This window comes from Pogoniulus pusillus, chromosome 35 (assembly GCF_015220805.1).
Source record: "Pogoniulus pusillus isolate bPogPus1 chromosome 35, bPogPus1.pri, whole genome shotgun sequence".
NCBI lineage: Eukaryota > Metazoa > Chordata > Aves > Piciformes > Lybiidae > Pogoniulus > Pogoniulus pusillus.
This window is the reverse complement of record NC_087298.1, coordinates 7,021,920-7,042,965: the sequence shown is the minus strand read 5'-3', so window position 1 is coordinate 7,042,965 and position 21,046 is coordinate 7,021,920. Positions and strand designations below refer to the sequence as shown.

General features: G+C 46.5%; 1 protein-coding gene across 4 annotated transcripts in view; it reads right to left on the bottom strand.

Annotated features, from left to right (window-relative positions):
- EEIG1 (estrogen-induced osteoclastogenesis regulator 1) overlaps positions 1 to 21,046 on the bottom strand; it is a 39,173-nt gene that overhangs the window by 8,518 nt on the left and 9,609 nt on the right. For all 4 annotated transcript variants that reach the window (XM_064171652.1, XM_064171651.1, XM_064171650.1 and 1 more), the window contains exons 3-7: positions 8,602 to 8,722; positions 8,273 to 8,302; positions 4,117 to 4,233; positions 3,569 to 3,615; positions 794 to 948 (exon numbers count right to left, since the gene is read on the bottom strand). In XM_064171652.1, coding sequence (XP_064027722.1) covers positions 794 to 948; positions 3,569 to 3,615; positions 4,117 to 4,233; positions 8,273 to 8,302; positions 8,602 to 8,722 — 470 coding nt within the window. The remainder of the gene's footprint in view (positions 1 to 793; positions 949 to 3,568; positions 3,616 to 4,116; positions 4,234 to 8,272; positions 8,303 to 8,601; positions 8,723 to 21,046) is intronic.

Below are 21,046 nucleotides of genomic sequence, written 5' to 3'. Positions count from 1 at the left end.
ATCTCTCTTTTGGTGCTTCTCCTGTTACTCCTTTTCCTCTTCCACTTCTTAGAGGACAGCCCATGCCATTTATGCCACATCTGAGCTTGATGCAAAAACCTCAACATAAGCTCTGCTCCATTGCTACTGCCCCTGCTTGTGTCTCCTACAGGAAGCTTATCCAAAAGCACACAAGTGGGACACATCAGGCAGCTTTTTAAGAGCAGCACTTGCACAGTGTGCTAAGGCAGTGAGGTGATGAGCCTAGAGTGCTATTTTGGTGCAGTCTATCTGCCTGCACATTCTGAATGTGCTAGGAAAGGAAGAAAAAAGCAGCTATGGGAAAATGCAGTGCCCTTGAAAATGGACTCAGAGAAGCCAAAAGAACTCTGCATCAGCAGCTGGAACAAGGCCATTAGACTGCAAATCAACCTCGAAAACCTTCAGAGCAACTTTTGTAGAAGACAAGTCTGAGCCACAGAAAAGCTGAGTGGAGAACACTGTTAAGTGGCATTGCACACAACAGAAAGCAGAGGTAAGTGCAATACATGAATTATTAACCCCCCAGCAAAAAGAACAAATTGTTTTGTCTCCACTAACAGAAATATGCATGTGGCAAAGACTCCTCCTTCCTCTCCTCAGCTGCACTTAGATGGGTTTGTTTTTATCAATTTTCTTAATGAGCAAAGGGGTGAGGATGGGTGTGGAAAGAGACAAGAAATTAAAACTTTTCTGTGTTTCCAGTTGCTAGGAAAAACAAAAGAGTGTCCAGGCACAGCCAAGGCTTGCATGGCTCCAGGGTGGGCATTCTTACCCGAGCTGAGAATGGTAGCTCTTGGCTTGGTCTGACGCAGAGAGCCAATTGTGGCTGAACTGCTGCTGCTGCTGGTGGTTCCCTCACCCTTACAAGTCAGCTGCAGGGTAGAGTCCTGTCCTGGTATGGTGATGGATTTGGCGGTGGAAGGAGGCCTGGAATCAGAAGTGAAGAAGATTACAAACTGGCAGGCAGGGACCAGGAATCACCCCACTGGCACTGGCAATTCCCACTCTATTGAGAGGATTCCCCTGCCTGCCTCTACCCTTCATGGTGGGGGGAAGCTGGCAGCTCTCTGTGACCAGCAAGGCAGGGTGATGCTGGAGGGTTTTTTCCTACATGTGAGTCTCTCTGATCTTCCCTACCTCATCCTGCATCTGAACTGTATCACAAGAAAAAAGTAAGTTTTGAGGTAAGTGAAGGCAAAAAGGAACCATTCAATCACACAGGACAACAGACTCAGAGCCTGTACTAGCTTCCAGAAGATCACCCAGAACTGCCCTTTCACTCTAATAAATATCCAGGCTTCATAAACAGAAACCAGTTTGCTGTTGTCCAGCTCTCAAGTTCAGTGCCCTTCCACTACACCTTTCTGACTCAGGTCAGAAATAAATCTTTTATCTCAGCAACTCTGTCCCTTTGTGCCAGTACTTTTACAACCATCAAATAACCTTCCCATTTTTCAGCTGAAGATGAAACTCCTTTTCAGTGAGACAAAAGTGATTTTCCAGCTGTCAGAATTATTTTTCTGATTCTTCTGTGTGCTCCAAACATCCTTTTTACATGCTGACTGCAGGGCAGAGTGCCTGCAGCCCCCTCCCTTCCTCCAGAAGCGCTTTTGGGTGGAAGCCACAGCATCTGTAGCGTGGCAAAGTGAATACTCCAGTTGAGGCTCTAACCTTCCTGTAGCCTGAAGTATGAACTGGAACTAATAGGTCATTTCATACTTTAAGTGAGGAGTGAGAAAGGAAAACTTTTACATTTTTTCCTCTTGGAGTTCTGAGGGAAGATGGTCCATAAGAAGACCTCTGCAGGATTTCGGGAGCTGAGAATATTCTACATGGACAGCCAAAGAGCTATGCTGTAAGGGTTTCAGAAAACCCAGAGCATGCTTTCACAAGGGAAAAACCCTCCCTAAGCACGTTATCGGTGATTTACATGCACTGGCTACTTCGGGGACTTTGCTCTGCAGGTTAATAAGGCCTTTACAGCCTTAGTCAAACAAGCTGTTCCTGCAGCAGCTGTGGGAGCAGCCTGTGACTCTGTTGGCTCAGGCTATTCTGCCCCCCCCACCACGACACCCAGGAGGAGAAGGTTCATCTGAGCATTGCAGAAAGTCAGTGCTCGGAAGTGATTTCCCAGCACAGCTTAATTCCTGCCTAATCCCCTAATGAGTGCCATTTCTCAGAAAGCTCTACTGATAAAGAACTATTCTACAGGCAAAGCTGCCATTTTTGGACACATGCACACCATCAGCATAAAAGGGAAAAAATAAACCAACCCAAAAACCAGGGCAGATTGCAAAATTCCTTCAATAAAAGCAGGAGGTTTGACTTTCAGCCTGACCCCACTTCAATTAAATGGCTATTTATAGCCAATTCTGTATCACTTTCAGCCACCCTGCCAGTGGGATTTGCTTCCACAGTGGAGAAGCAACAGGTATTTTTGTCAGACACATTTACTGCCAGACATCCCAGTACCCTAGATCTAAAAACATCTGTTCCTGTTATAAAGTTATGGCTTCAGATAGCCAAAACTTCTTTCTTACAATTCCTTCTGAAGCAGAACTGTTTCAGCATGAGATGACACCGCATTTAGGGTTTGAAAGCCTCAGAAAATGCTGCAGCACTACAAATTCCATTCACAAAATAAGCCTGCCAAAAATCATGCAGTGCTTTATAACAAGAATGCCATCTAATCTATACACTTCAAGCCAGCTCCTAAAATTGGACCTTTTAGCTCACAGTATCACTGCTGCAAAGAGGTGGCCTCAAGGTAAAGCTTTCTTCTGCCGCTCTGTTGGGAGCCAACACAAAATATTTCCATCAGCACAAGGCAGTCCTGCTGTGTTCAGTCACAGCTCACAGCACACCACTGCAGGCTGGTTTGGACTGCAGAGGCTTGCAGCTCTGAGCTGCAGCAAGAAGACTGATGTTGCTGGGATGTTTGTTAGCTCATCCCTCAATATTTCTTCAAGCAACAAATCTGCTTTATAGCTTAACTGCGCTGATTCTCTCCTTTCACAATGCGTTTTGAAGTACAACAATGGCAGTTTCTCTGCTAATTAATACAGATTGTGAAGCCAGGCCCCTATATGACAAGGAGAATTAAAGTATTTCAGCCTTGCAGTATTTTTCAATTCAAGATCTTCATCTTGTGTGATTTGTGCTGAAGTGTGTTCATTTCCAAGCCTGTTTTCTTCATTGACCTTTCCCTTCTCACAGGTCAGTGAAACCAAGCCCAGAGGTATGAGAAATTCTATCCTTTCATGAAAAACATCAAGTTTGTCATCAGTGTCTTTTGGTTTTCAAAACCTGACACTAGCAGAGGAAAAACCTGTCCCCAACTGAGAACCAGGCTGGGAAAAGCAAAGTAGAGAACAAACCAGGCTCGCTATGCTCTTCTGGCTGACTCCATCTAGGCTTTCAACCTTTGTACCTCCCAATATCAAGGGCACCTCTTCCTCTCCCCATCAATTTTAGTCTCCAGAAGAGAACAGCAAAATCATCAGATGTCCTGGGCTGGCCAGAACAGAGCAAGCATCCAGAAACTCACGTTTTGAAGCAGGGGTCCCCTGAGAGCAGGGACATTCCGATTGTGACCTGGGGAGGGGAGACAAGGCACATTGTTAGCCATGCTGCAGGGAGCTCCTCACTTCACAGCAGCCAGGAGGTCAGGGGCTGGGCGTAAAGATTAGCAAGACCTAGAGCCTTTCCTAAGGGAATCAACTTTAGGGATTTAGCAAGGTATTTCCCTCCCTGCCTCAAATCACTGCATCAATAACTAACTCCAAGTTGCAGTGGCTCAGCAGGACACCAGCTTGGCCACCCCGACAAAGCACTTAAACCTTTCCTCCCCCTCCTATTTGTCATGTCTTTGATGACAAAGAATGCTGTCAAGGGTCATTGCTTGGCCAAATGGATGCCAAGAAATCAAAGGGCAACTCTGACAATGAGAAGCTTCCCAAGTCAGACTAGAAGCATAAAAGCAAAATCCTGCCTCTTTACATAACAGGACCTTCTTCGAGGCCTGCCACTGCACTCTGGCTGTGATCTTTCCCAGTTCACTGGAAGGATTTCCACTGGCAGTACTAGCTGCTGTACCTTCAGGATGGAGTTGTCCTGTCGGGTGTTCTTCGTGTCATATCCCTCCAGCAAGCAGCAACGCACAGTGGATCCAGAGCCTGCAAATTCTGCCAGGTTTAGGTCAGCAAAGCCCAGCTGTAGTCAAGGAAACAATGGAGGGAAAAGGGAGAGAACAAAAATTATTCACTGAAGGCATGTGCAGTGTAAGGCTGACCACAGGAAGAGAGCACATCTGTGAGGAGGGGCAGAAACAGGAGCTGGTACACAATGCCAGGGCTGCGAAGCCCACCTTCCCTTGAAGATGGGAAGGGTCTCATTCCTAATTCCAAGCCAGGTAGACACTAGGAGGCCTTCAGGAAGCCAGCCCCACGTGGAGGAAGGATGCACAGCGGTGCTGCTGGCCAGGACAGTGTTAACCAGCCCGCAGCCGTTGCATAACCAAGGACATGGAAGGCACCAGGTCAACGATGTGGAAAAAAACAGAATCACACATACACAAACATAATAAGGCACTCTTTGTATTGGGCCATCCCAGAACGCAGCAGAGCATGTGAACCAGGGGATGAAAGGATATTGTTACAGAGGAAAGGGACACCGTCCCAAAAAACAAACCTGAGCCTTTGAGTACAGCAAGCTGGAAGCCCAGAGCCTTGCAGCAGTGCCTGTGCCTCACCCCCACAGATGCAGCTGCTGGGCTGGGGAACTCCTGGAGCAAAGTTCCCTCAACACCGCCAAGATTTAACTAGGAAGTTGTGTGCTTGACAGGCAGAAAGGAAGAGAAATATTTGGAGAGATTTAGTTGTGAGCTCTCTAAACCTTCTCTAACAAAGAGGAAGCAAATAGAGGAGGTGACAGAAAGCTGAAGATCACAGGAATTCTAAGAGGTTCCTGATGCCTCTGAAGACAAACACAATAGAGTACTTTTGTTTTCCTGCTCCAGTTCCTGCCATATTAATGCAGCATTTCAAGAAAAGGTTACAGCTTCTTTTACATTGAGCTTCAGCAATGCAAGCCAGTCATGGCTCAGCTAATCTGATCAGGAAGAGACACTGTACCCTATACTCAGCCAAACCGCCCAAGCATGGCAAGTTTGCATCACTTACATACAGGTCAACTTTCAGGAGAACACAGAGAGAAGGTGGAGAAACAGCAGCTCATCCTGAGCTGTTCTTCTGAGCACTATGGTATATTTCTCCTGCCTTTGTGCTGGCAGCCAGATGATAAAACTGAACAGGGAGCCCCAGACAGCAGAACCATCCCAAAGAGATGTAGTGCTCTGTCAACTGTGGAAGCTGACAGTGAGTCACAGAACAAACCAGTCACTGTTGTGTGAACCCTGGCCCCCACTGTTCCAAATCAAAAGTCTAAGCCATAGTCTGCACAAGACATGACTCAGGGAACCAGGAGAGAGTCCAACAGAGGGCCATAAAGATGATTAGAGGGCTGAAGCACCTCTCTTACGAGAGATCAAGAGACCCGAGGCTCTTTAGCCTGGAAGAGAACAGACTGAGAAGTGATCTTAACAATGGTGATCAATATGCAAAGGGTGGAGGCCACAATGATGGGGCTAGGCTCTGTCCAGTGGTGGCCAGTGACAGTAACTGTTGCCATGTCTCCTAACTAGAACACAGGTGGTTTCATCTGGATTTAAGGAGGATTTCCTCTGTGGGTGCCAGAGCACTGGACCAGGCTGTGCAGAGAGGTTGTAGAGTCTCCTTCTCTGGAGACTTTCAAACCCACCTGGACAATCTGATGTAGATATACTTGCCTTAGCAGGGTGGTTATAATAGATGCCCAGAGGTCCCTTCTAACTCCTACCATTCTATGAGCCTATGATTCAGGGGAAGATTAGCATAGCTGCTTCCTCTATCCCATTCTCAAAGGGGAACATGAGAAAAAGGGGGGGGAAAGTGTGGGACAGAGCAGGGACCTTTCTTCAGCAAAAAACAGAAGGAAAAAGACCCCTAACATTTCTCTCTCTACCGCCTCTTTAAGAATTCCCTTAACACCAAGTGTTTCTCCAGCATTTGCTGTAGACATTCTTCTTTCTCTTCTAGCCAAGGGCTACACTGCTTGCTGAATATTCCCTGATAAGGGAAGAACAGTGAATTTTTATCTCTCAGAGATAAACAGGATGGGAGAAAGCCACAGAGGGAGCTGCAATTCATCACTGTGACAAAACTGGAGGATGGAGGAGATGCAGCATGACCACACCAGAAGAACAACATGGCACAAGAGCGTCCCAGACCAAGATCTCTCTTCCTCCACCACAGCGTTAGCTTCTCTAGGATCATCGACACCAGAGGACAGTGTGGGAGGACTGCTCAGCAACCTATAGAGTGTGCTGAGGTCAGAAGCTCTTCTCAGGAAGCATATTCCCAGTATATAGAGGAAGGATCCCTTAACAAAAGGATGTTTTCAGATGTAACCCTTCAGAATAGTTTCCTCAGTTTTCCAGCCAGCTGATGGTGTTTCTTCCAGCCTGGGGAAAGAGTTTCCGCTGTATCAGTCCTTCCTGCTGGCTTCCTCTCCATAACCCCTGACACTGAGGTGACATTAACGTCACACCAAAAGGTGCATGAGTTGTTGGAAACTCTTGTCTTGAGCACAAACAGTTCCACCACTCTCAGGCCTTGCTGAGGGGGAAGCAGGTAGAGAGGACACTCATTAGATGCCTTTTCCTCTGCATCTGCTGCCATGATTGGAGGAGTTTTCAGCTGAATAAATCTAATTTTAAAAGGTTAAGACTCATTGTTTAGGATAGGAAAATTAGCTGCATGAACATACTCCACAGGCTTCTGCCAGAATCCTTAGGAAGTCAGTTCTGCCACCAGAACCTGCCTGGAACAAGCTTGGTCCTCAGGGCAAGACTGCAAAGCTTAAGCACCCTGTCTGGTGTGACATTCCTCATTTCTGAGCTACTGAACTGCCAGGAGAACATGTCTGTGCTTTTCATGAGAGACTAGTCAGGATACCAGCCCTGGAGATGACAAGTACTTGAGCTCTGGTCTCCAACTCTGGGCTGGAGCAACTGGGTCTCTATCAGAATGTCACCAGACCCAACTGGAGACTGAGTGAAAGGGAAGTAGGTTAGAATGTGGCCTGAATAAGAGCCCAGATGAACTCCACCATGAAGACATGCCTTCAGGCTTCCTTCAGCTCTGCATTCCCAAGTACTGTGGGCACCCTGAGGATGTGCACTGCAGGAAGAAACCAGATGGTGCATTTGCTTTGTCTCAGGGGCATGTCTCTTTCTGCAGCTATGCCGGCCTCCCTGGGCAGGCAGCTTTGCAGAATGGAGGCATAACCTCCCTCCCCTTCAGCCTGAACCTGGTGAAAAGGAAACTGATGGCCCTAGAGACCATGACCTAATTAGCAACAAAAAAGCAACGGTGTGAGCAGCCACATTGCTCAGTGACAGAGCACAGTAGTGCATAGGCATGAGTGCAGCTCACCCTTCAAAGCCTCTGCAGTCTCAGGAAAGGTATTGATGAGAAGAAATTCTTACAAGGTCATGCATGACCTGAACATCTGTTTATTAGAAGCTAGCAGCAGTGGCTCATTTTCAAACAAACACGGTTTCAGGCACTGTGAGAGCTCAACTTCTAAGCCAACATTGTTTCTTGATCCAGCCCAAAGTGGAGAAAGGGGTGGCCTGTTGTCTCTCCTATAAGCACAGGCAACAACACAGTGGGGAACAAACCACAGCTAACATTCCTGCCGATCTGTTTGGGTTTTGCCTTGGTGTCCTCTGCATGTTGGGAGGGCAGAGGTTTCTCCTGTAGTTTCTGCCTGCACTCTCAAGGCAGCGAGGTGCCCATCCCGGCCACAGCTGGCTGCTGTGTTCTGAAGAACTGGAGTCTGTGTCTTTATGAGCCAGACGCTGCCAGAAGCCAGAGAGTTCACATCTGACTCAGAACTTCCCCAAAGTTTGAAGACATGCAGATCATCTTCCCAACCCCCTTCTCAAATCCACATCCAGTGCAATCTGGATCCTGTCCCAGCAAGTCAGATTTTCTTGGGAAAAATCACTTAGCTCAAGCTTAAACTAAGAGCTAATGACCCTCTCTCCAGACTGCCTCCCACAGCAGCCGCTGGTTTCTAATGGGTGGGAAGCACTCACAGAAGACAAGACCATGGCCACTCTGCCACATTTGTCCCTCTGTGCTCTTACCTTTGAGTAGGTTTTTCCGCCCTTCAGCTCCTATAATGGGAGACAAAACAAACAGGAAAAGCAGCTATTATGTGTGCTGGGGAAACAGAGGGAAAGCCATTACTCAATCCTGGAATCGGCTCTCAGGATTTCACAAACCCCCTGGTTGCTCCCACCCTCCATCAAGTACTCTTGCTGGAGAGAGAGGCTCTATTCCACCCACATCCTGGCCCAGAATGATCTTTCCTTCCAACCACTGCCCATGCACCACTTCTTGCTGCCAAAAAAAAGCAGCTAATGACCAACACCAGTGCCCCACTACCTGCCAGAGGCAGAAGGTAGCTGCTCACCTTGCGGACAGACACTCGGCAGATGCAGGGGTCCAGGAGTCCTGTGGCCGGGTTGGCACTCATCTTGCACACAAAGGTGAATTTCTTCTTCCAGCGCACACAGTTTTCCTGGACTTCCTCTCTACAAGAATGGAAACAAACAAAAAGAACTCTTCAAAGAAAGGTACAAAGCTAAATCAATCCCAACTATTATCCTTTTTATCTTTTAAACGACTGGGAATGTGGCCTGTGAAGACCCTCTGCAACCCAGCCTGGCTGCAGTGTGGCCTGTAAAGACCCTCTGCAACCCAGCCTGGCTGCAGTGTGGCCTGTAAAGACCCTCTGCAACCCAGCCTGGCTGCAGTGTGGCCTGTAAAGACCCTCTGCAACCCAGCCTGGCTGCAGTGTGGCCTGTAAAGACCCTCTGCAACCCAGCCTGGTCCACAGCACCTGAAAGGGCACCACATGAAGGTGTTAGGTTAGCATCAAGCTCTTCACCAGGCAGTACAGGTAAGATCCACTGAGGTTCCAGGAAAGCCAAACCATCTCGTCAGCAGAAGCTGCCTTTAAAACTCTCCCAAGCTCTCAGACATTTCCTGCTCAGCCAGTTTAGCTCATGTCGACCAGCCTGGATGGAGCCAGCCTCTGTCACCGAACTGGGCTGAAGGTTTGCACGCTTATCTTCTTAGGAGGTGTCTGTTTTGTACAGCCTCTGTACAGCAAACATGCTGTGTGTCCCAGACTGCTTGTCCTTCCCAGGCAGCCATCCTGCTTCTCAGGCTGGGACTCAGCCAGTGAGGAGAGGCAGCTCAAAGGAGGACAGAAGTGCACGTGGACATGCTCCTAAGTGCACGCAGACAGGACCATGCCAAGCAAGCACTGTGCTTCAGATTGTGGCAGAGGTGTCAGACCATAAAGAAATCCCAGCCAGGGAGGAGGTGGTTTTCCTTGCATGACCTCTCACCAGCCTACCCCAGTCTCCAGGGCAAATGGAGGAGTCCATGGCTCCAGCACAGCCTGAGCCACAGGAGGAAGAAAAGAATCCTTCCTGAACACAGGAACTGCTTCTGCTACAGCCTCAGCAGAGTTACCAGAAGAAACTGGATTTCACCCTTCAAAGGGGGATGGTTCAAAGGAGCCTGAAAACAAGGTTTCCAGGATTCTTCCATGGGGGTGTTTCCCCACTGATCCTCTGCAGGGCCTGATCGGTTTATGGCTCAGAGCCTGGACCTCAGCCAATTAAGTTCTCAAAGTAATGAGGCTTTGTGGGGGGGAAGGGAGGGCACTTTTGACAGCTATGAGCAAGCAAGTTTGTATCTCGCTCTTATCTCTCCTCTTAGCACAGGACAAAGGGGCAAGGGCACTTGATAAAGTGTTTGCTTTAGCAGGGAAAGGGAGGCTTCCCACCATCTGACCCAGGCACAGTGCAAGCCAGAGGGATTGGTGGCAAAGGGGAGAACAAATCAGACTTGCTACTGCCTCAGCTCTCCCAGGAAGGAAGCAGCAGAAGCTGGTGTGCAGCCCAACAAGACAGATACCAGGGACTGGATCCTGACCCAGGAGCTCCCTGCAGAGCTCCAAGCTATTCTGTGGGGCCTGAATACGCTGGTCAAGACAAACAGAGAGCAGAAAAGGGGCAGCTGACAAATAACTGAAACCTGTAATCGTCTGTAATGCAGATAAGGGCTGATCATCCCTGTTTAAAATGTGGGAAAACAGAAGGCAGCAATTCCTTCAAGGCAGTGAACTCCTTCCAAACAGAACTCAGGCTATTGAAGTCGCTGAAAAAGTGAGATGTCTGAAGGCTGAAAATACCTCTGAATCTGGGATTAATTCAAGATGAGATCTGGTTCTCATTGCTCCACTTTCTAGCACTTCAGAGAGGAGAAGAAACACTTCCAGGAGGATTAAAAATGTTTTACTTATAATAAAATACTCACTGAACAGCTAAACAAGCCAAGTCAGATTTCACATGTGAGGTGCCTTAAACCTGACTCAACAGTAGGTATCTCAAATGAGCTAAAGCAAGGAAAACTCAGATACAGATGAAAAAAAAAGGAGTCCAAAAGAAAAGAAGAAAGCTTGCAAAGACACATGCTTCAGAACCAAGGAGGGCAGATGGGATGCACAACACACCAAATATTTTAGCAACATCAGTCTTCTTTAAAAAGGAACTGCAACTAAAGACATCAGAGCTTGAAGCTGAACCTTGGCAGGCAGCTACAAGTGAACGATCCTCAGATACGACAGCAACAGCAGCAAATTGCTGCAAATCTCTCTCACAAACACGGCTCAGAGCTCTAACTCCGGTCACAAGCAAACGCTTCAGTGACTCAGTTCCTGCTCTTGGGCACCCATCGTATGCTCCCCGCAGCTACTTGGTCAGGGGGATCAGTAAGAATTGCTCTAGCACACAGCTTTCCTTACTCATGGGTTCTCACTCATATTACAGTGCAGCCATGATTAAGCATCTGCTGTATGGCTCAAAGTCCAATGAAAGTTAATTACTTCAAAACGTGTCAAAAAGTACAGACTAGAAATAAAGAGCTTCTTCAGAGCTAATTTGCTTTTAGCACAAGTTCTGCTAAGAGATATTCTGACCTTGAATCACAGAATGGCTTATGTTGGAAGGGACCTCAGAGATCTTCTACTTCAACCTGCCTGCCATAGGCAGGGGACACCTCTCAACTAGATTCAGCTGCTCATGGCTTTATCCAGACTGGCCTTGAACACTCCCAGGGAGGAGGCACTCACAACCTCCCTGGGTAGCCTATTCCAGAGTTTTACCACCCTCATACTGAAGAACTTCTTCCTAAGATCCAGTCTAAGCCTACTCTCCCTCGGTTTATAACCATTCTTCCTTGTTCTGTCTCTAGAAACCTTTATGAGAAGTCCCTCTGCAGCTTTCCTGTAGGATCCCTTCAGGTACTGGAAGGGAGCTGTAAGGTACTCTCCGGAGTCTTCTCCAGGCTAAACAACTCCAGCTCCCTTGGCCTGACCTCACAGCAGAGGTGCTCCAGCCCTTGAATCATCTTTGTGGCACTCCTCTGGACTTGCTCCAAGAGCTCTGTGCCCTTACGATAAGGACACCAGAACTGGACACAGTGTTCAAGGTGGAGTCTCAGCAGAGCAAAGGGGCAGAATCACCTCTTACCCTGCTGGCCACACTCCTCTTGGTGCAGCCTAGGATATGGTTTGCCTTGTAAAGATGCACATTGGCTTTCCAAAGCTGCTGTAAATACCACATAGCAAGAGGGATTAGGGAAAGGATTTGAGGAGCAATGTTACCCACACTACTGCAAACACAATCCCGAGCTGCAGATGCATAGCTTGGGGATTTTTGCATCTTCAGGATAGTCTGCACAGGGCAGAAAGGACTTTACAAGATAAAATGCAGAGCTGCTTTCCAGACACAAGTTTCACACTCATTCAACAATGACTTCCCTCATTCTTTTTGCACTTTTTTTGTGGCTTTTAAGGGTGAGGGCTGGAGCTATATTGTGAGACAAGCAAGTGACAGCACTCTTGTTTCAAGCCAAATGAAGAAATTGGTTCCACATTTCCAGAAGTCACGTGGGGAAGTGCTGGGCTTTGACTCTTCACCTCCCATCAAGCTATCCTTAGGCTGGTAACTACAGAACACCAAAATAGAAAAGAGTGGCCTCAGATTTGTACATAGCCCTAGAATATTCTCTGATGTACAATTAGGAGCCATCACACAGACACCAAAACCACACAAGAAGTGTGGTGAGGGCTGTACTGAGAGGCATGTATCCTTCCATCCTAATCACAAGGCTCCTAAAAGCAAAGCAGAAATTAACAGCTTAAAACCAGAAGTGTCTAATTTTAAGTTTTACTCTGTATTTGGAGAGCCAGAAATAGACCAGACCAATGCCTGGTGCTAGATGCCAATTCAACTCAACTGGTCCTCAGAAGTTTTATTCTAAAAAAATCTGTCTGTACCATTTTGCAAGAAGACTCCCAGAAGGTTGAATTCCTGCCAAGCTAAGCTTTGCCCTCTTCTCACTTGAGACTTATTCAAAGATGTGTAATTACTCTTCCAGACCTAAATATACCTCCTCAGAATAAACCAATGCAATCCTGAAGCAGCTTTTGTGAAAAGCAGAGTTCCACAAAGAGCTTCTTGGGGTCTTCCAATGCTGAGGCTCCTCATCTACCTCCAGCTCTCTGACTGGCCAGAAGGGACAGTTCACTGCATCCCCCAGCCACCAACCTACCCTTTGAGAGAAGATTTACCAGAAAAAGAGCAATCAGAAGATCTTTCACCACAGATGGTACAAATCCAAGTAATGGGAGGGATGCACAGCACTGACCCACCAGTTTCCCTACTTTTACAGAAACAGCAGTGTTGCTCAATGAAGCCACCAAGGCCTCCCTGAGTTTGGGTCTCAGGCACAGCCTTGCAGCAGCTCTGGGGACAGGTGGAGAAACATGAAACAAACAGATTTTAGAAAAGCAGCGTTTACCAGCTGTGATTTTAGTGCCAGAGCCACAGCAGCACTGTTAGCAAAAGCCACAAAGCTCACCATGAATGCAAATTAGCTAAAGCAAACACATTCAGAAAGAGGCCATGTATACAGTCCATGCTATCTTGGGCCTCTCTCCCACATGAAAACCTTGCTAATGAAACACCAGAACAGAGATTAAACCCTTCTATTTACAGACTGCAAGCTGAGTTGCACCCAACTGGGTATCAAGCTTCAGCCACCCACCCTGCCGCAACGGCTAGAAGAGCAGATGTTTCACTCTCACTTATGGCAGCACTCACACATGAGACAGCCAAAAGTCTGAAACATCAAAAGGCCACAGCCTTACTAGGAGGGCAAGGACAACAAAAAATAGCTTTCCAATGCCAAACATTTCAGCAGGGCAATGTGTCTCAGTCTGATGCTTCATGTATGGGAGCAGATGCGAGCAAACCTTGGGCAGAATGAGACACCATATAGATAAGCGCATACAAAGAGCTTCTTATTCATAATTCTTCCTCCTCATCCACACAAAGGAGGAGGGCAGGGTTTCCTTTTTCTGATGCCCAATCCACATGCTCACTGTCCCCCCTCTCAGATGTGGATCTGTGTCAGATCCTTCAAGCAGAACTAATCCTCCTGCCTGCTTGCAGCAGACGGTGCTCTACATCCTCCTCCCTGGTTCACCACCGCACTCAGGAGCACATCACTGAAGCAATAACTCCATCTGATAAGGCACAAGAAAGATAACTCCATTTTAAAGAGGACACAGAATGAAGTCCCATCTTAGATTCATTTAATGTGACACTGAAAAGCAGCTCCCAAAAGAGGCCTGACACATGCCAGCAGTGAGTCTTTTGGGGAGGAAGGTAACACAGCCTCAGTGATGCAGGTAGAATCCTCTCACTCACAGAGTGGGGGTGGGCTGGGGGAAAAATCAAGTTATTTCAGCAGAAAGGTATCTTCTACAGCATTTCTTACGTAGCTCTGCTTTCATCTGCAGAGACTGTGAAGACAGCCTCGTCTTGTCCTCAGCACTTAGAAGGCAAAGATGGAATGATCCTGCGTTATACCCCAGAGAAGACAGTTACTATTTTAACAAGGTTATCAAGTGTAAAACTGGAGGACAGACCTTTAGTAAGGGCAAGGAAAAAGTCCTTGAAAAACCTGTTTTGAAGCTGACTTTCTAATATTCTGGGTCAGTAAGTGGCACTCACACCACTGTGCTGGCATGCCAGAATTTGTACCATCCTACAGACACAGCAGGTCTTGCTACAAACAGAGCCTAATCGCTGCCTAGAAAGCACAGAAAATGCAAAGGTGGTTGAACATATGTATAACAGAAAGCAAGCCTTCATTTAGCCATTAGCTGCTTTAGATATGTGATCCAGAACCTGCAGGTATCCCCAAATAACAGGCTTAGGACAGGGCACTTCACTGCTGCAGCACATCTATTATTAAAGAAAACTGCAGCTGCAAGGCTTTGCCATCCTGCTGCCTGGCAAGGAAAAGGAGAGAAATCAACAGCAAAGAAGATGCACCATCAGCAGACATCACAGTAAACAACATTCAGGGAGCCTATCACACCAACAAAGTCCTGAGCTGCCATCTTTTCATGTCTTGTCAAGCTCATGCAGACCAAGCACAGCAGAGGCAAACACGATGCAGCAATAGGTGCTGGGAAGCTCAACGGAAATGTATCCCATGAATCAGAGGTGACACACTATATTCCTCAGGGAACACCATACAGGATCATAAAGAACCACCTGGATGAATGGAAATCCAAGGTAGTTTATTCTGGAGGTGTACAACTTTACAGCAAGTTGTTTACTCAGAAAGGGGTTTTGCCTTCCCTGACCAGAAGAGACAGGGCTGCAAGATGCTCTCAACAATAAAGTTACTCTGTTTTGCCTGGGCTTACATCACTGAGCAGAACAACTGCCAACCAAAGAGCTGAATGTCTCCCCCACTGCAAACAACCCTGTATTCTCCATCTGACAAGTGCTGGTTGTTGTGTAGTAGACATTAGCAGTTATGATGGAAAAATGGCTCAGAGACAGATGATGCAGAGTATGTCACCAAGAGAACTAAAGAAGCCTTTGTCATTTGAAACAAGTCTTACTTGCAAGTGTTTTAAACAAGGACTTCAGTGGCAGGGTCATCACATCTACCACCTACTTGTAAAGTTCACTTCTGAATTCCAAGCAAACCCATTCCTCAAGGCCCTCAGTGGAGAAGGGCACCTATCCACAGCTCCCTCTTGGCACCAGCTTACACCTGGTAATTCTGTTCTCCATTCACAACAGAGGGGGGGATCCCTACGGGCTCTCTAAATGCCAAATTTTGAGCATCAGTGCTTTCAGAATGAAGCATCCACACAGCTCAGCATTTTTTAGGGGGCACATGGCAAGCTCCAATAGTTCTGGAGGGCTTTGTCATGCTTGCTCAGTTCTGCTTCACACAAGGAGATGGACATCCACCTACTCCTGCTGTTTGCTGACACCTGGGGAGGTGGGAGAAGAGCTAATAGGGAAGAAAGAGCAGGAGAAAGTCAGCTCGGGGAACCAGGTTGCACTTACACAGTTAACAGCACAGCCTTCAACTGGACAGGAAAGAAAAAAGGCTAATGGAAGAAAATTTAGCCACAGTTGAGAAATCATGGTAAGGAAGAGTCAAGACCATTTCCCTTGGGGACAGGGGACAATGATGACAGCACCAAGTATGTGAAAGGCAAGAGAGGAAAAGAACTGGAGCAAAAACAATGAAGTAGCATGAAATAAAACCAGAACACAAACAATGATTTTGTAGTCCTCCTTAGGAATAAGCTGGTACCTAGCAGGCAAGTGGTTGACTTTTTATGGCTTTAACTTTATTTCCAGCAGAAACCTATTTCCGCAGAAGCACAGCTTTGGAAGTGCATATCACAGCTCCTCCTCCAAGGCAGTGATCAATCTTGATAAAGGTGCACCAGTACAAGTCAGGGAGAGATAACACCTAGTGGAGAATGGGGGTGGCAGTCAGTCACCAGCAGCAAACTCTCCAGCATCAGCATTCCATGTTGTGTATTAACAGCTCCTTTGCAAGGCAGTAATTCAGTTATGTCTGGACTCCAGTCACATGCATCCAGACATGTGTCTTTTATAAGTGACAGACATGAAATCCAGCACCTCATGCAGATGGTCACATAGGCAAGAGCTTTCCAGCACAACCTGTCTCGTGTACTCCAGATCACTGTGCTGGGCAGCCACACACTCCAGTACACCCAGGGCTTCTAAAAGCCAGCACTAGGGTTTATTTGGGAAAGAAACATTTCCAAATATTCCTTGTACCCAAATCTGAAAAGCTTTATGAACATCACATATGTCAAAAATATCATGCAAAACAATGACAGTTACTAAAACCTAGCATGCAGCTGGTGAGTGCTACAGCAGAATGCAATGAGTGCTACAGCAGAATCTGCATAAAGAAATGTGCCAAATGGAGGAAGAAAGTTACAGAATAATGGCCCTTCAAAACTTAAGTTATAGAACAAGTCAGATGAGTTTCTGGAAGGGTAAGCAAGGGTGGAGCAGGGAGAAGGCAAGGGGAAAGAATTCTAAGAGACTCAAATGATGAGCAGCAAGGGAGATGTGCATGGCACTGTACAGACAGGACATGCCCAGCAGAACCAGTTTGCTGTGAGGAATTGATAATCTACATGTTGGTATCTTGAAGCAGAGAAGAAAAGCCACACATCAGGGAAACAAGGACAAGAAGAGACTGTAACAGTAAATGCTGTGCAACACATCTGCTCTTCCACACTGCACTGAAGACAGAGCAAGCCAAAGCAGCACACATCCAAGGACTTCTTGCCACATCTACAGAGCATGAAGCTGTTTGGTCACAGGCCAGGGGTGCGTTCCAGGACCAAAAACATCATAAGCAAAGAACCACCAAACTCTTAAGTGTAAAGAAAGGCATAACTGGATAGATGACTCAGTCACAGAAAGCCAAGGCTGTAATAATGTGCGTATTGAACGCTGAAAGACGCATTTGCTTTTTTTGAACTCTGATCATACACTGAGTCACCAAACCAACTCCTACTTCTATTGTTCTGATAGACTACGCTGGAGCTGGATTAGCTGAGGACAAACCATGTGCCAGGCTGCCAAGCCCACCGTCAGTGCTTTCCTCTCTTAAGCAAATTCCCAAGGATTCCAGTTACAGAAGAAACAACAACAGCTCTGCACTGTAGCTCTCACTTGAGTTTGCCCAGCTCAGCCACCAGCTACTACACTTGGGCCACTATGTTGGTGCTGTGTTCTGCTTGTCTCAGATGTGTTGCTCCTTTTGCACCCATGGCTGCAGAAGTATTCTTCCTCTGGCCCCCATGGTTGCTCCATGCTGCATAAGTCTGGGCTATCATGCAGTTTACACACAGCACACTCTGAAGAGCTTCTCTAACTCCGGGCATAAATACCTTTTAGATCCAGTTTTCCACAGGTATGATCACTTCATCAAATCTTCTCTATGCATAAAGCAGGCACAGGGACAACTTAAGTAAGAAGGGCTGGTGAACTCTTACCCACACCTCCAGCCAAGTCAGATGGAGTTACAGAGGACGAGAAAACCTAAGCTGAAAAACTTCCATGGAGGATGAAGGACACAGAGGGAGTGGATGTTCAGGCAAAATGCCAAGTCAATAGCACAGTAAAACACACAAAAGTTAAACAGTCAAAGGTGAGGGGTGGGTGGGATAAATAAAAAATCCTGACTCTCCCAGGGCTTGCCTGCCCTTTGGAGAAATCACAATTCAAATTTGTAACAGACAGAGGAACAAAATCTTCAGAAAGTTCCAAATGCTGCAGAAAAACTCTAAGGTTTGTTCTGTGCAGATGCTTACAAGATTAAGGTAGATCAACCCAACATGTTTCAGAGTCAATGCATGCCTCTGTATCCCATCATGATCCAGGCTTTCTAAGCCTTTCCCCTTCTGGCAGACTACAGATGAAAGATGAAGAGTCACTGATTATCTGTTGCTGATATATTTATAAACTTTCTTCATCCCCTAAGTGTTAGCTGTCATTCTGAGAGACTCCAGATTTGCCTTTTGCTGACTAAATATAAACTTCTGGTAAGGAAAGACAGGGACATAAACTGCAGCAAGAAGCAACTCTGATGATATCCCTACCCACACAAGGTACAAGACATAGCTACAACTCCAAGAAAGCTGAGTTTGTAAACAAGATGCTCTTACAAAGTAAAAAGAAAGCTACTTTCTGAAACAAAAGAATACACCACATAGGTCCCCCAAGATGAGAAAAATCAAGACAGCTCAGTATTCCAGGGCTTTGTGGGATATTAAGCCTGGAAAATGAAAACCCTGAAGGGAATCTACATAAGACTAGGAACATCCTTAACACAAGTGATGTACACTTGCACACAGAGACAAATCTTTTTGCCTCTGAGGCAGACTTATAGCCCATTAAGACATACAGATGTCAGAACAGTTAAGTGACATGGTTTTGCCACTGTCAGCCCTGCTTCATCCAGGAGAGTTTAACATTGTAACAGACAAGTCTTTTTAGAGCAAATTAACCTGCACAAGAGACCAAGTTCATTTCTGGAATACTTTCATTAATATCATGTGATGTAACATCCCTACAATTTGGCTCAAGTACACTGAAGAGCCCTTCAGTAAATAAGCTGCCTGAAGTCAACCCTGGTGCTAAAAGTAGACTTAGTTACCCAAGAGGTAAACACCCTGCCGTGTCCAGACGTGTTCCCCCATGAGTCACTTCTATCTGATACACATCTAGTCAAAACCAATACAATAGCACAGGAGAAAGCCCTTTGTATGTTAACAGCAGCTTTTTCATTCTGTGATGAATGCAGCTGCTTTACGATGGTTCCTTTATAAAAGCACAGTTCAACAGCACAAACCAGGTCACTGGTTTTAAGGACAAGGTGCAAACACATTCTCTCTGAACCTCAGTCTCCTCTGTCAGCATTTATCACTGCTGGGATTTAACAGCAAAGGTGGTAAACAGCAGAAGAGGTTTGCAAATTAGAAGAGGCTGTTGAATAAATCCCTGACTGGTCCCATACTGGTGGTGATGGGCTGGGATTTTTAGACCCCAACTGTTCAATGCCTCTCTTCCCTGCAGCCCTGACTCTAGAGTGTGACAGTGCCATGCTGAAGTGTCAGAGCCAGCAAGAGGTGAGAAGAACGTGGCGGAGCAGTCAGGACTGCTATTGCTCCTCTGGAGCCATAGATCCAGACAAAAGCAATTGTCTAAGAAATATTTCTCATGATGCAATTTGTCCTAATCAGAGAAAAGTAAGTTCATAAATCACATCTTGCTTAAAGGCAAAATATGGCTTGGCATTTTGTCAGTGCTTAACCAGTCAGCTCTGGTTAAGCCCCTGGGAGATATAAGCAGAGGCTGCCACCGCTCTGCTGCCAGAAGCAGGTGTCTGAGGATCACAGACTTTTAACCTCCCCTGGAGCTGCTGCTACCAGTTGCATTCAGACACATTCCCTTGATTCTCCCCTACTGAGAGCAAAAGGACATGGGAGATGTGTATGCATCACTTCTAGAGGGAAGACAACATGTGGATTTGCTTTGAAGGGGCAGATACACTTGCAGAGAAAGCAGGAAAAACCACTGCTATAAACCTGCGTCAGAAATGGCCCTTAAAGAGAGCAGTGGCCAAATAGAGCACAATCAGCTACTCCCTGTACAGCAGGAAAAGGGGATTCAGCAAAGCAGAAAGGCAGCAAATGTTAAGGAACAGTTGTAGGAAATACACTCCTCCACAAGACAAAGTTTCCCTTGCGGCAAGGAGCGCTGCAGGCTACTGAAGGCACAAGATGAGCGGCACTGCACTTAAAAGGAATTCAACATTTATGCAGATGCAATTGCCTGGTGTGATGGAAGTAGGAGATAAACCATAAAAGGCTGCTGACAGAAGCCAGGAAAAGTGCTTTCTACGGAAGGGTAACAGCATAATTAATCTGTAACAGAGGCAAGCCGACCAGCTCTGAACAGTCCTGATTGCTTAGCCTGGAAACAGGACACTTGTACTAGCTGGGGCTGACCTGGTACAGCAAGTCAATGTCAAAGTGTGAATGCTACTGGCCTGTTCCAGGCCTATGGAGCATTAACAGATCTGGAAAAATGACTGAATAGCCTAGACTCTTCCCTTGTATTCTGTGACATGCAAGCACATCCTAGGCAATGATGGAAAGAATGGGAATTATGAGGAGAAACAGAAAAAGCACAATGAAAATGTAGCCAAGCTGGTAACCCTCTCCTCAGCCTATACAGGTATGAGCAAAAATCCATTGCAAGCCACCATACCCCACCCAGCTTCACCTCTGCTTGTTTCAAACATAGATAAAACCTGAAAGAATCTGATGCAAGGCCAGGGAGAGAAAGAATTTCTAAGCCTGAGGTTTTTTCCAGACAAGCCTTTCCTTCTCCCTCTCCTGGTCATTTGCATTTTCATTTTGATGAGCAATACTGTCCGATCTCTTAAGGACTGGAAACAATAACAACTGGACAGAGAACAAGACAATTGCGAACCTTCAGCAGGGTTCAGTCTGTTCTCTCTATTTTGTACTCTTAAAGCTCACAACTTGCATTTCAGGAGGAACAGAAACTCCAGCAGCAGGCAGGAGCACAGGTAGGCATGTGCTGACCGGTCTCATGTGGCAGCTGGCTGAGGGAGTCTGTTGATCATTAACCAAGTATCCATTAGTGAAAGATCGTACCACACTCATTTCATATGAAATATTGTTCTGGAAGCAAAATGGAAGTATTTGACTACCCCAAATTGAAATCCTGAGGCCATATCCCTTTCACATGGTTTCCTATTACAGGTCCCTTGATCCCCTTCTCCGCTGCAAAGCCAGACTGGAGCATAATGCTTGGTAATTACTGAAAGGCACTAAACAAGGCCATCTTTTTGTTTTCCACATTTGGTACACTGAATGG